The sequence below is a fragment of the Strongylocentrotus purpuratus genome, unplaced genomic scaffold (genome assembly GCF_000002235.5).
Source record: "Strongylocentrotus purpuratus isolate Spur 01 unplaced genomic scaffold, Spur_5.0 spur5_scaffold_15, whole genome shotgun sequence".
Taxonomy (NCBI): Eukaryota; Metazoa; Echinodermata; class Echinoidea; order Camarodonta; family Strongylocentrotidae; genus Strongylocentrotus; species Strongylocentrotus purpuratus.
In genome coordinates, this window is record NW_022145600.1 from 29,378,402 (window position 1) to 29,393,114 (window position 14,713).

At 36.9% G+C, this 14,713-nt stretch overlaps 1 protein-coding gene across 1 annotated transcript; it reads left to right on the plus strand.

Moving 5' to 3' along the window:
- Nucleotides 1-1,970: 1,970 nt before the first annotated feature.
- HMX (homeobox (H-6 family)) lies at nucleotides 1,971-11,698 on the plus strand. Its single transcript, NM_214561.2, is given in 2 exon segments — nucleotides 1,971-2,606; nucleotides 10,941-11,698. Coding segments are annotated over 2 exon segments (1,218 nt in total). The 5' UTR covers nucleotides 1,971-2,083; the 3' UTR covers nucleotides 11,636-11,698.
- The last annotated feature ends 3,015 nt before the right edge of the window (nucleotides 11,699-14,713 follow it).

The window sequence follows — 14,713 nt, forward strand, 5'->3', positions numbered from 1 at the left end:
CAACACAATTTTCTTTATAAGAAAGAACGATCTTTAGTTGTAACCAATTATATAGACACAAAATGAATACATTCACAAGAGAAAAGATGAAAATTAGACCCGCTCGAAAAAGAAAACATGGAGAGAAAAGAAAGTAGGAGCAACGGAGAAAGTAATCTCCATAATAAAATAGTAAAAATCATTAACATCTGTCCAAAAGATAGCACTTTCGTCATCATGAAATATATTTTCTTTTCCTTTTCTTTCATTAAAGGGCACTGTCCGACGACCCCGTTAGCGAACGATCGGTTTTTGCCTGACTTTAGTTGACTATCATTACAATGAATAATAAATAATTAGGGCAATTAGATTCCTTACGTAAATCTTTGGATTTACTTTCTTTTCTTGACAACAGATAACCCATGGGGTTCGTCGGGGCAAGATAGATGGCGAAATGAGGATGTAAGAGGACCAGCATTGCCCCCTCTGACATTCTGAATAGGGTTGAGTAATTTGGTTAAGCCGGTTAGATGCATGGTCCGTCGTCGTGTTTATCTGTTCATTATTCGCTCGTTTTTGTTACTTAGAACGATATATTACGTTATCTGTATGGCGGCTCCGGCTCTGCCCTCAAAAAGCGCAAGATACTTTATTTTCGATCAATGCATAATAGCCGAGATAATGCAATTACTAATGAGCGCTAGGAATTAGCGTGGTTCGCCTGATTACCAAGTATGCACTTTGTCATGTCACCACTGTACCCGTGTAAAGTCTCTTTAAAAAAGTATTTTTCTCTCGCTCCGCTTCTCTTCTTTCAGTTTGTCGGCACCGTTAATTGCTGTGTATATGGGTATTCGTTGTCGCATAAAGTTTTAAGAGAGAGAGAGAGAGAGAGAGAGAAGTTGGGGGGGGGGGAGGAAAGATGGGAGGGAGGAAGAGGAGGTAAATCCAAAATAGAAAAGAAAAGGAAAAACAACAAACCGACGTGAGATGCTGGAAAAAAGAGAGAAGAAAAACTGAGAGGAAAAAGAAAATCAATAGGCCAACTCACCGCTCTTTATAAATCTATATATCGAGAACATAATTAATATTAGGCGTTTATTTCATGACCCAATACCAAATATGACATTTTCAGGTTCTACACTATTTTCATGTTTCTGTACCCTAACACTGATGACCAAACCAGACATCTTTTTTTGCAACAATCCCGCACCCATTGATCGAAATACGACAAATAAAACTGAGAAATATTCATCGCCAAATTCTATCTGATTCATATTCTCGCGAAGTTCCCCCCGCACTTGTCATTGTTTGTGTATGAAATGATTTTTATGTATACAAACAAGGTTCATGAGCGATGGCGCCTGCCCCCAACGATGGAAGATGAGTCAATAATTGCTGTACAGCATACTGTGTGTGTATGGAACACACACACGCACAAATTCCCTGGGCAGCTATCTAAGCCTGTTGTCGGAGCTAATCACTGACAACTTTTGTCACAGCCCATTGGTCGCATTTATGCAGCTTTCTTTAACCACCACGATCATTATACCTCCCTTTCTCCCTTCCTTCACTTTCTCTCCCCCTCTCTTCATTTAAAGCACAGAACAGACCAGCTTGTCTTTGTGAAGCTTTCTCTATTTTGATTGATAAATTGACAGAAAGGGTTTGCGATCTCAGGCGCCACTACTCAACTCTTTGAACACTTCACTGAGCCCGCCCCCTGCCTTCGTTAACTCGCGAGCAGTCGCTATCCAAACTTTGATGCAGGTGGATTGTCTGAACGCCGGAGTTTTAGGGAGCGCATCCCTTGTTCTGACTTCCAACTAAGGAGGGTGACTAAATCAGTTCTCTCTATACTAAGACGACGAAAAGACTGAATTTGACCGACCTAGAGTTTCAGCTAGCGAAATGTCTACCTTTTAAATTCCTCTGTTTTTTTTTATTTGTGCAAGTATTGACTATTGTACGAACAGATAGAGACAAAATACTGGAAATGCTAGCTTGTATTTGAATGTATTAATGATTTGAATTCGTCGTTTGAAGGTTGAAGTTATCGGAGAAGTATCACTTTTGGCTCTTTCAAACATTTTGATCGTTATCTATGGACAGTAGCCGTGAACTATCAGGAGAGGAACCCAGATCTCCATCTCCACGCCACGAAACGAGCAAGATGCGTCTATCACCTGACCGACCCAGTCATCACCCAGCCCGACCCCCCGCATCTCTGGCGTCGCAACCACTCCGCCCTGCTCATTATCAAGACGACGATGATAGCTACCGTACACACACCCCGCCACCGAGCCAACCGAGAACGAAGGGCTTCAGCATCGAGAGCATTCTCTCACCGACGGACAAGCATCGGAAGTCGCGGAGATCACCCCCGATGTCGCCATCCAGTCCGTCGATGTCCAGCAATGGGTACAGTGAAGGGCCCATATACGGCTCCACTCGACACCCACTATCGGCGACCGTTCCGGGGTTGGGACGGGCGGCGTTGGATGAGCTTGCCGCTCACCGAGCAGCGGCTCTCCATATCCCTTCTGCCGCACTCCCCTTCTCTCACCTAGCGCACAACCCTGCCTTTTATGCCTGGATGCACGGGGCATCCTTCTTGCATTATCACGGTAAGTTACAGCTCTAATATCTATACCCTTCTCCAAAACCAGTGATTCCCTCTATTCCCTCTATTTTTTTTCTCTTTAAGTACATTTCATTAATTATAGTGGAAATAACAATATCATTAAGAAACAAAAATAAATAGGGAGCCTAGAGTAAATAGATGGACATTTTTGCATCATTGGGGTCTGTGTACCGAGAAAAGGCCCAATTTGCAGAGTGAAATATTAACACAAATAGGAATACATTCTTAATAGTTGCCTTGTAAAAACTCATTCAGATATCTCTTTACTTTCTGTTAATTTATAGGCTGATTAACTTCGCTTACTAACCTTCGACTAACTTAATTGCCTGTTCTGTAACTTCTGTTATTTAGTTTGCATTCACGCACAGAGATACAATTAACAACAACGAGAACAACAACAATACATAATGAAATATTGAGCATATTTTTATTTATATACCCCGAAATATCGTTAGTATAATCTGCATAAAAATGTTATTTGTGTGTACATGTAAGTCGTAATTGTTGAATATATGCGCGCGATATCCACTTTTGCATCGTTATAATTTTTCATGAGAAAATGCTTTCTAAAAATGATGAATCAGCAAATATTCGAACGAAAATGACACAGTGTTTAAACAGCAGAAAAGGATGTGAATTATGACATTTGAAATTTAAATATAAGAAGGAATGAACTAACATCACATAATACAGATTTTGTAAACTTTAACAGGGACTATTTATGATATTGAATTAACAATTATTCACACATAATCATGAAAATTGAGTGAAAGTATAAAACTCAAAACCTTCTTTATCAATTTTACAAACTAATCGTGCAATTTATCAAACTTTTGTCGACAAAGTAAATGCACAATCTCCACGGGACAATCTAGACACGTCCTAAGAAGCATTTTAGAAAACTTTCGCAGGTAATGAGTTTTGACAAGTTTCACATCAATTGTTTCGCAAAACACAATTTGCATGATTCATGTATTCTTTCTATGTGTATTGCAAGTACTTACTTTCTGCAGATTTTATAGCCTACGCAGAAAGTGCTATATTTCCCATTCGATATCTAACAACCTCTGTATGAGAAACCTTTAATAGGCTATCAGCAAATGTTATGGTTTGCGTAGGTAGAGCTACTTGTTACGAGTTGATATTTGTTATTAATATGCGACTATGTACCTTATTATAAAATTGAAGAGAGGATTTATCGGCAAAATAAGCCGATACTCAAAACTATTAAACCTAAGTGAAATAGAAATGTATATGTCATGAAAACGCATTGTCAAATCTTGAACCTAAATGGCTTTGTTTTCCCAGTCGTTCGTATTTTTTGTTATATTCAAGATATTATTGTCTTTGTCAGTTTTATGAGAATAGGTGATATATTATAGGATTTTATATATAATTCATCATTTCTATCCACGCCGGATTTTTGTTGTTATTCTCTTCAATTTTATTTTCTGTTCTCTCTTTCTTTGGTAAAAATATATTTTGCAAGGGAAATAATTTAGTAAGTTGAGTATCTCTTCTTACCAAAGCCGCCCACAACGTCAATCCGCTATTTTGTATTTCGTATTTTATTTTATTTATTTAGTTAATTGATAATTTCATCATTTTTTGTTCTTTGGAGATGGCATTATTCTCTCTTCGCCCCTTTCTGTCCAAGGGCTACAGGGCCGTATGAATTTTAGGGTATGATATAAACGTATTTTCATATTCTATTATTAGCGAAGGAGTGATGATGAACTCAAAGTGTTAACGAATTCTATACTTTTCCTTTTTAATTTGTAATGTAATACCCAAAATACCTCTTTCACGTTATCGTTTTTTGTTTTTATAACAACACATTTCCAATATTTGTCCAATATTGGTATAGATATGTAAAGTACTGGTCTTATCTTGACTTGAAATTATTCTGATATATTTTTTGGGGAGGTAAATAAATTGACCCCAAAAATATATATGCATCTTTTTCCTTCTATTCTCTGGATTTCCTTTTTAATGAAGCGAACAACATTATGTAGGCTTGTACTCGGCTATTGATCAAAGTGTAAGACATCAAATTATTTGATTGTATAATTACCAATTTCATCATGTTGAATATATATCAAATGAACAATTATTTCCATTAATTTCAGCGATGAATGTGAGGACCACAAACTCCTTTTTGCAGTAATTGCACCGGGGAATATCGAGAAAGACAAGGGTTTAGTTAGGATCACTGGGAAAGAGAAATTACACAGATTTCTTACTCTCTAACAACCTCTCAGATACATGTTCACGATTATATGTTGGGCAGTCCTTTTTAAACATTGTTTGATTACCAACATTGGATGTTCCTAATTTTTTAGGAAAAATTTTGTGAAAAAAAAAAGTTTTGAGGTGTTTTAAAAATATAATGTGGATCATTGAAACATGGCAATTAACCTTTGCATACATATCACTTAACGATTTGTTTCTTGCTTTTCTTTTTAAAAATTAGGTTTTGAGAATAGCTCTGAATTTTATGCCCATCACTATTAATTTAACGACCACGTCATACGTGGCCCTAACATCCTCCCTCGTTAGATGATCTTTTCAATTCTCAATATGGGCAGTGTCGAATAACTCTAATTCGTGGCAGCTAGTGGTCCCGAATTCTATCAATTTCTTGGATTATTTTCCCCTCTATTCTTCAATCTTGTTGAATCCCTTAGCAAGCACAATGCGTTTAATCGCGGTCTGAATATGACATTCCTAGCTCTTTAGTAGCCCTTTTGTATTCGTTAATTGCTCTTTAAGCATTTGACCCACACCGCGTCCTGCAGCAGCATCTCACCCCCGCTCATCCTTTCTTTCTTTCGTCGAAAAGGGTGAATTAAAAGTATTCAGATAATTCTATTCAACTTCAATTTCTATAAGAGCTTTTCTGTTCTTTTCTCTAATTCGCTCCTTTGCCTTACTTAAAGCTGGCATGGCTTCAAAAGCAAATAAAAAGGTCGAGGTTGGCAAACCTCGTTGGACAAGGAACTTGATGACTCCTATATGAACATGGAATTTTTACTTCATTATTTGGGAAGGCTTTCTTTTGACAAAAAACATGGGTACAGCTTGGAATGACATAGACTATCTAATAATAATATGATATAAAAAACAATATCAAATAGGGTTAGGGATAGGGTTAGGGTACTCTAGGGTTAGGGTTAGGGTTAGATTTTAGGTGGCTGTCGCAAAAGGAAATCTTTCCCATTATTTCGTTTATATGCAAAACTTATTAACCGCTCTGCAACCATGTAAATTAATTCTATTTTATATGAATGGCTCGGTGCAGCTGTTGAGGAACATGGCAGTTGAATATGTCATTGGGGTCAAATTCATCTCCCCTGGATGCTAACATTTTCTTGAGATTCGTCTAAACTTTTTGTTTTAATTCATAATGAATCCACACAAAAGGGAAATTAGAGACGGATCCAGTATTCTCATGCAGAAAGCACCCAGTCCAAAAAACACATCTGACCATCAAAATCAAAATAAGACCTTACAGTACTTCAATTGCTACGTTTTGTCCACAGTTTCTGACAACCAAAAAACAAAACAAGAAAAAAAAATACAAAAAATATTCCAGGAGTCTTTTTAGGTAATTTTGTATAGTCAAGCTCTCGGGGAGGGACAGGCACAAGAACACCGTAATTTTAAGGGCTTTAATTCTTCTTTCGTGTATTTAAGGTATTTTAAATTCCTTTATGCCGGAATGGGGCATGTCACTTTGATTCAGTCTACTTGCATAGGCCGTTTCGACAAAATTGATTTACCGTGTTAAACTTTATTTTGGCATTTCCCTGAGAAAATTACTACAGAGAGACATGGATAAATATGGATGCTGCATTAATGTATGACTTCATTTTAATGATCCCGCTAAATGATACATCATTACTTTGGTAGAGAAGCCATTGCTATGACTACAATACAAAGAATCCACAAAATTGCTAAGTGACTTTATAGCCTTTTAATAACAACTACTTTACAGGCAAATTAAACAAATAAACGACAAAGACACATTGATCTAGTGACCTACACTACTTATGCATATTGATATTATGTTTATTATATTTATGGAAAGAATGCAACAAAACATTTGCTTACCTAAATAAAAAAAAAATCTTCAAATTTATAATAATAATAATAATAGTGGCGGATCATCAGTAACTTTTGATACTCCAAAATGTCTATACATTAATTGTTAAAAGTTATATCAATTAGACTAGTATTTGCAATTAAAGTTGTTTATTTAATTTGTAAAGTTCTGTCTTTAGAATTATTCTACTTCGCACATTGTTTTCACTTTCAGTGTTGTGAAAAATCGATAGATTGGGTGGTTTGTCGGAACTTGCCACAACTGCTTTGATTATGGTATTAAGTGTTTGCAATGAACTGAAAGAAATCGACTGCTTGATGGAGCCTCAAACTGCAATCGATCAGAGGTGAACTACGGTCTCTGAAATAAACAGCTTGTTCAACGGTGATAGTAAATAATAAATTGACTGCGTGCGTTCATTACCAATCATTCCAGTCTCTCTCTCTGGCTCTCTCTCTCTCTCTCTCTCTCTCTCTCTTTCTCTCTCTTCTTCACTCTTGTTCTCTTCCTCCCCTTCACGACCCTTCCCGTCTCTTGTTGTTCCGTCCCCTTGGATTGTAAAGGAGATGTAGAGACATCTCCTTATATCCCATCTCTCTTTGATTACTTTTGATTTTGATTACTTTTATGTTTGTAAGATTTGAGGTCAAAGTTATTTATCTATTAATTTATTTATTCAGTATTCTTTAAAAAACAAAAAGTAGCCCCATTTAGTGTAACAAGACCTGCTTCACAAGGGGCCCTGTATCAAGTGGATTTTACAATTTATAAAGTTAAAACGCAACGTAAAAAAAAACAAGGATAATATTTCAGTTTACCTGATATTATGGCGAGGGTAATTCAATAGAGAGTCTAATCACATGGTCTTTACCAATAAATTTTACAGCATTTAACAAGTTCAAATAAACTAATCAGGTCATTTAGTATCAAAGGCAATAGGTCATTACTAAATATACTTCATGACATTTAAGCCCAAACTTTACTTTTTTGTGAATATCTACTTCTTGTAACAACAACTTTACACCCAAAACTGCTGTTAAATTCATTGGTATAGTCCATGCGAACTCTCCCTTGAATTACACTTGCCATCATAACAGGTAAACTGAAACATATCCTTGTTCAAGATAAAGTCCTGCTATACGACTTCTTTTTTTCGTAATGGGTGGTATTATATCTTCATGAAATAGATGAATAAAATGATAAAATCTCCGCAGACGGTAAAGACACGAATTGGCAGAGTCCCACCGCTATGACTGGTTCACTCATCACATTACGGAAACCACTCAAGTTTAACCATTTCTAACGAATTGCATTCATTAATTTAAATATCGCCATGTCGGTAGTCTTTTCTTTTTCCTAATTACCCTTAACGCAACACACGCGCGTCGTTTTGCCTGCATATCCGCCCTTGGTAAAAACGCGCATAATCTCCACTTTCCGCGCCTTTAACTAAAGAACGATTTTTTTTTATTGAGGTGAATCGAAACTAAGGTGAAACGCCAGTAGGTTGAATCGTGTAAGCATTTCCGCCCACTTATCTTCAATTAGGGGAAGAAAGTGAACGTGTTTCCTGCTTTCACATTCAAACAAATAACTCGCTATGAGATGATGAACTCATCCTTAACTGCATGACTGAGGACTGGCCGAATGTGAAATGTCAGACTGATTTCTAAGGTTAGGAAACGCGGGAAGTACAGGCTTTAGTTTTTTGCTGTGCCCCCCCCCCCCCCCTCTGACTCCTCGCGATGGTGTCCATCATTTTCTTGTCATGCCTGAAGCAACTGTGAAAATAAAGCTCCTAAATGCATCCACATACCAAGTATACCTAGACGTATAGATGAGAACACAAAAAGAACATATAGGCCTAGGCCTATTTACGTTTGGCAGTTTTCCACTTAAATCTCCTTGACAAAGAAAGCATTATAAAGGAGTATTACATAAAAGTACTTTATATATTTTCGAACTTTGAAAATATGTTTTCCAAACATAAACCGATGCTACTATGAATATAGAAATGAATATTGCAACAAACCGAAATATACCTGCTAACTAAATATACACAAAATACAAAAAATACACCTTATTAAAGCATAAACCGAAGCTATTAAATACGATATCATGAAAAAGAAACATTACTAAATCACACATTTCCGTCCTATATTTAATTAAAAAGAAACATTACAAAAACAACCAAATTTTTAATTAAATTATGATTTAAAAAAAAGAGAAGAAAACTGTAGTACATGATTAATCAACCTACTACCTGGGGAAAATGCCATATATGCCTACAAATAGCAATTCAAAATAAGGCACAAGCCATTGAATTCAAAGAGCATGAAGTTTGGAATAGAAGCAAATTGAAGATCAGGAAGAACTTATTATTTATTTGGAGCAAAATGATGATAAAGAATAAAAAAGAAGGACATGATAATTATCATGCCCGTTTAACTTTCTTTTGAAGTAGGCTTGCGTCAGTAACTGACGTTGTATCTGACGCTAAATGAGAGAGAGAGAGAGAGAGAGAGAGACAGACAGACAGACAGAGAGACAGACAGATTGTATACAAGTGAATGCAGTACATTGCGTTAAGTTATTGGCGCATGCACTCGTTCCCTCATTGAATACACTATTATTAGCGCAGAAAATAACGCAATCAAAATGTGGCATCTTGTGCAGCTTGAATTATGATTATGTGGGTGTATCCCTTCATCACATCGTGTGATTTATTAGTTTTGCTTTTTTTTTACACGAGAAATGAAGCAAATATACGACGATGTTTGTAATTAAATCCTACTCTATTTATCAATCAGTCTTATAGAAAAAATACATCATTAGCTTGTATGAAAAATTTATAAAAGGAAAGATATACTTCGGGAAAACATATTTTATTGGTTTCTGCATGGTCGTTAGTTATAAAACTTAACTTAAGCGTTGCAATGTAACATTAATATGTTGTGCCACAGCCATTTGTTATGCCGATTTGCCCCAGAAAACGTTGACATAAATCGGTAAAAGCTCTATAATTTTTCCTTCCATGCATGATACATTGGCGGAAATACTTTAGTTTTTAAAGCATAATTCTTTAATGCACCAGTTATTGTTCGAACGGGCACAGATTTGACATCTACTCATCATCACTGACTCAAAGAAAGAAAAACCTAGAAAGAAGAAATGGGGTACCATTAATCGAAAGCTCTGCTTAAGACCCTCCTTGCGCTAGTTCATTTATAATGCATAACCGAGAACCGATAAAAACTCGATTCATCGCGAAACTTCGCAGAAAAATCCCATGTCGACAATACAAATGGCAGTCCCTAATAATACCATAGCCTAAACACTAGCGATGACAAAAATCAAATTTTCCATTAGAAAATAAAGGAACAACTAGTAGCTGTAATTTTGCTGGAAGTACGTTAAACCGACTGTAAATAATTTATTAGATTCGGGGATATCAGTCCGCGCTGATGAATTCTTTTAAACATTTAAACGAACTAATGAGGGCCATTAATTTTACGTTATTTCCCCTGCCAACAAAAAGTAGATATCTTCTTTAGGTACCTCTTTTCAAGAAACAAAAGAATTTCCATTTTTGTTACGGTTATCATTAAGGCGAGGACTATAATATTTGAAATGACCTGCATTTTGATCAACTCCCTCGAGTTCGAAAATCACCTAAAAAAAAACCTACTCCCATTTTTTATGAAATATAAGTCAGAGAGATTCCGTGAACGACATTAGTAGGAAGAATTGAACTCGATAACGACAAAATCAACCACCTGATAATTAGACAAGATTAAAGTGTCATGATTAGGATCGAACAGAAAACTTTCATTGGTTTGAGTAATCATAATGTGTAGGTTACACTTCTACCAAACTTCACATTTTGCATGCAAGCTTTCATCCTCTCCTGTTGACTTTCTCAAGCCAAGTGGTTTTTCTCTGAACTGCTGAATGAGTTTCTTCAACAGTGGAATACAAAAAAATCTTCATCTTCATATCGTATCTGCATGTAGGTTTATAACAACATATTTTAATTGCAACAAAAGAAGCAGAAGAAGAAAAAAAAACTAAAACAGTGGTGAAATTAAAAAAATCATATTGGAATACATGTAAATACATCAACCATTGACTGTAGTGAAAGTAAAGTCTTATTTTTATGCCACTGACGAAATCAATTAATGTTTATGTTTTTCCCTTTTTCTCTCGTTACAGGCATGCCGGCTTTCAACTCGCACCCACCGATAGCCCAGCCACTAACCAACAGTAGCCGTCTCGCTATGGCCAAGGATATCTCACCTCGACCAACTCAATCCCATAGCAGCTTCGGCGAGGAAGGCGGCGAGAAAGACAGTCGTGATCGCGAATCGCCCGATTCCGAACACCGTCGAAATAATGGACACGAAGAAGACGATGATGACGACGACGATCAATCGCCGCAAAAGAAGAAGAAAAAGACGAGAACTGTCTTTTCGCGAAGTCAGGTCTTTCAACTTGAATCGACGTTTGAAGTGAAGCGGTACCTGTCTAGTTCTGAGCGGGCTGGACTAGCAGCGAATCTTCACCTGACGGAGACCCAGGTCAAGATCTGGTTCCAGAACCGTCGCAACAAGTGGAAGCGACAGATGGCCGCCGAGCTGGAGTCGGCCAATCTGGCTCACGCCGCCCAGATACGCGCTCAGGCAAACCTCGCGCAGGTCAGCGCTGCGCATGCTCATGCGCATGCGCAGCGTATGGTCCGCGTACCTATACTCTATCACGAGAATCATCCCACCACGGGTTCGAGTCTGCACTCGCCTAACATCTTGCCTTTCCCGATGCCGTACCCCGGTTCGTATCATCAAATCAGCTCGTCAACATCGTCTACATCATCAGCGAGATCGCCCACGTCAACCAGTATTGTGACATGAAGTGTGACCCGTTGATAATGGAACAATGCTATTCGTATAAAGAAGGCAACTTTCCCGGATTCTATGTACCAGGGTCAAAGTTTATACGTGTTTTTACACGGGGGAAAAGGTTTAAAACGGCTAGTGGACTAGGAATGCTGCATCGATGAGTTGTAAAAGAACGCCAGTTTATTTGCTTGGTCACAGACAAGACCCAACATGAGACCGACATAAGACTAAACATTACCTTATATTACACCGAATCGGTCGGTTTGGACTCAGTTTTGAGTCGGTTTGGCGGAGCGACAGAGACTTGAAGTGTTGCATAGGTCAGTCTGCAGTCAGTCACTGTCCTTGTATGTAACTTTTATAATGATTGATATAGGGTCTACTTAATGTACAGTTACTTACCTCCCATGCGTACATACTCACCTCGAGTTCAGCAGAACGGTATCACAAGCACAGTTTGTACCTCATGTGTATTTTCAAATGGTCATGAATTAACATTAAATAGTTGATTTTGTGTAACTTTGGTCTGTCGACCTACCTAATTAAAACGTGAGGGCACATTTCTATTGTTGGCGCGACCGGGCAGATAAGTTAAGACATATTTATTTTTGACGCAACAAACATCCCTCCTTTAATCATTTGTTTATTTATTATTAAATGGAGAAACGTACATGGTGATTGCAAAGCCGGCTCGAGGCTTGCAAGACATTACAGCAAAGTTGATTTAATCAGTAAGCATATATGAAATATGATATTATATATAAAAGGTGAATTGAATAGTTCGTCGCAGCTATTTCTTCGAGTAAAAAAATCAGAACGTTAAGTACAGACTATATATATCGTTATCAACTGGTTTATTGAACTATCAGGTATCAGATGCATACATGCCGAATCCATGAGGGATTCGTGTACATTATAAACTTATAATTTCCGCCATTGTGAAAAATAATTCAGGCAGCATCGTCAGTTCAAAATATCTCAAATAAACCAAGAAAAAGAGATTGTTGTCTAATGTGTTAATGTTTCCTCGTCACTGTACAATTTTACTACCGCACAAATATTCAAGTATGCTTAGAAATCAAAATGATATTTTTACGAAACTTTAGTTATGTGTTAAAATCAGTATCCAGCGCCTTTTTAAAACGGCAATCGTTTTTTTCATTTACGAATGGAGGGGGGGGGGGGGGGAATTGTACATCCAGATTTAGTGTTCTAAGTCATGCATGAAGGCTTGGGTAAATTCAAATATAAAATTGTATTTATCACTTTTCTCGTGACCCGATGCTGTAAATTATCAAATTGCAATGTTTTGTGTACTATATGTTCTGTCAAAATATGATGTTTGTAATATAAAAGAGAATAATTGTAAATATTCAATGTTTCGTACGCCACGTGAATAAATTATCCTTACGATACTCGTTAAAACGGCAACTAAATGATTATTCAATTTTTTTTTGTGCGGGTTCAAAATTTCTCTTGATACTCTGTATATACCTGGTATTCATCTGAGTACACACTTTAGATTTCTCTACCTTTCTGTTTCTGTCTATATATATCGGGTCTGTCAGTTCCTCTCTTTCCTTATTTTTTAATTCGAAATAAGTAAGGAAGACATGAATCAGATTAAATATTACACTTGTCAGGGAACGATTAACAAATCATTGATAAAGAGATATATGTCTCTCAATTTTTTTCTTCTTCTTACTTAGTGATCGTTATTATTAGTTCGAGAGCATGATATTTCATAATACTTGTCATATCTAATATCTTAGGTGTAAATATTTCATCGGAATTATTTCTTTGTTATCGTATATATGGCAACACCTTAATCTTCACTCTTGACGCAGACGACATTGCCTGACACATTTTGTTCCATATTTTTTTCCGGGGGGGGGGGGAGGGGAAGTAATCATTTAGCTCCGTACTAAAACAACTCCTTAAATTTATTCCCATCTTTCTAATTTATGTCGATTAAGCTTTAAAAAACACAGAAGATGATACAAGAACAACACACATGCTTCTCTTTCCTTTCTCGGAGAATTCCTTGGGGTCTCCCTCTATTCATCTCCAACCCGGCGAATCATTTTGAGATTGCAGACCATCATTCCCGCCAATTTTACTCGCACAATTACTCTAATAGTTGGCAGACGATAACCGCTCATGACATAAATTTTCGTACAAGACGCGGGGAAGACAAAAAAAACCCACGCATGACCAATCAGTCGATCCACTCCCGATTAGAACGATTTGTAGAGACATGCAGGAAATGGATAGATAATAAAAGAGAGAAGAAGAGCGAGAGAAAGAGAGAGGGTCTGTCAGGGGAGAGACTGAGATAAATTGATAGAAAAAGTGATAGAGAAGGAGTAAAAGGGATAGAGAGAAAGACAGAGAGAGAGAAAGAAAGAGGGAGAGAAAGAAAGAGAGAGAGAGAAAGAAAGAGAGAGCGAAAGAAAGAGAGAGAAAGAGATAGAGATAAAGAAAGAGAGCAGGAGAGAGAGAGAGAGAGGGGGGGGGGGAGAGAGAAAGAGAGTGATAGAGATAAATAAAGAGAGAAAGAGAGAGGGGTAGGGTGACAGGAGCAGATGAATACAAACATGAATAAAAACAACAACTTGAAAATTACATCATCACACGTTATGACATTGTTCGATTATCGACAGTACAACAATACAAGTTAAGCTGGTGTTCCAAGCAAGGTAACCCCTGACGGACGCAGTTGAATAGAATGCTTTGAAAAGGAGTCTTCTTATTGCAATTCGATAGAAGGTTTATATCTGGTCAACATTTTGTAGGGCACTCACCTTATAAAACAAACCATCTTGTTAATGACATATAAATCTTCCAGTAGGCATAGTTAACGGATTAAATACCTTTTATCAGCGTATAATAGAAAGTAATATACTCGTACTCTATAATGCTATCAACATAAAACCGTATATACAGCAATAACCCCTACGTACAAGAAAAAGAGGTTCTCTTTCTAAAATATTTTTTTATAGATCTTTAGTTCTTATTTTTTATTTTTTTAAAGATAAGGACAAAGAGCAAAATAAGAGTAGCCTTTATTGATTGATAAGGTTGGTAATA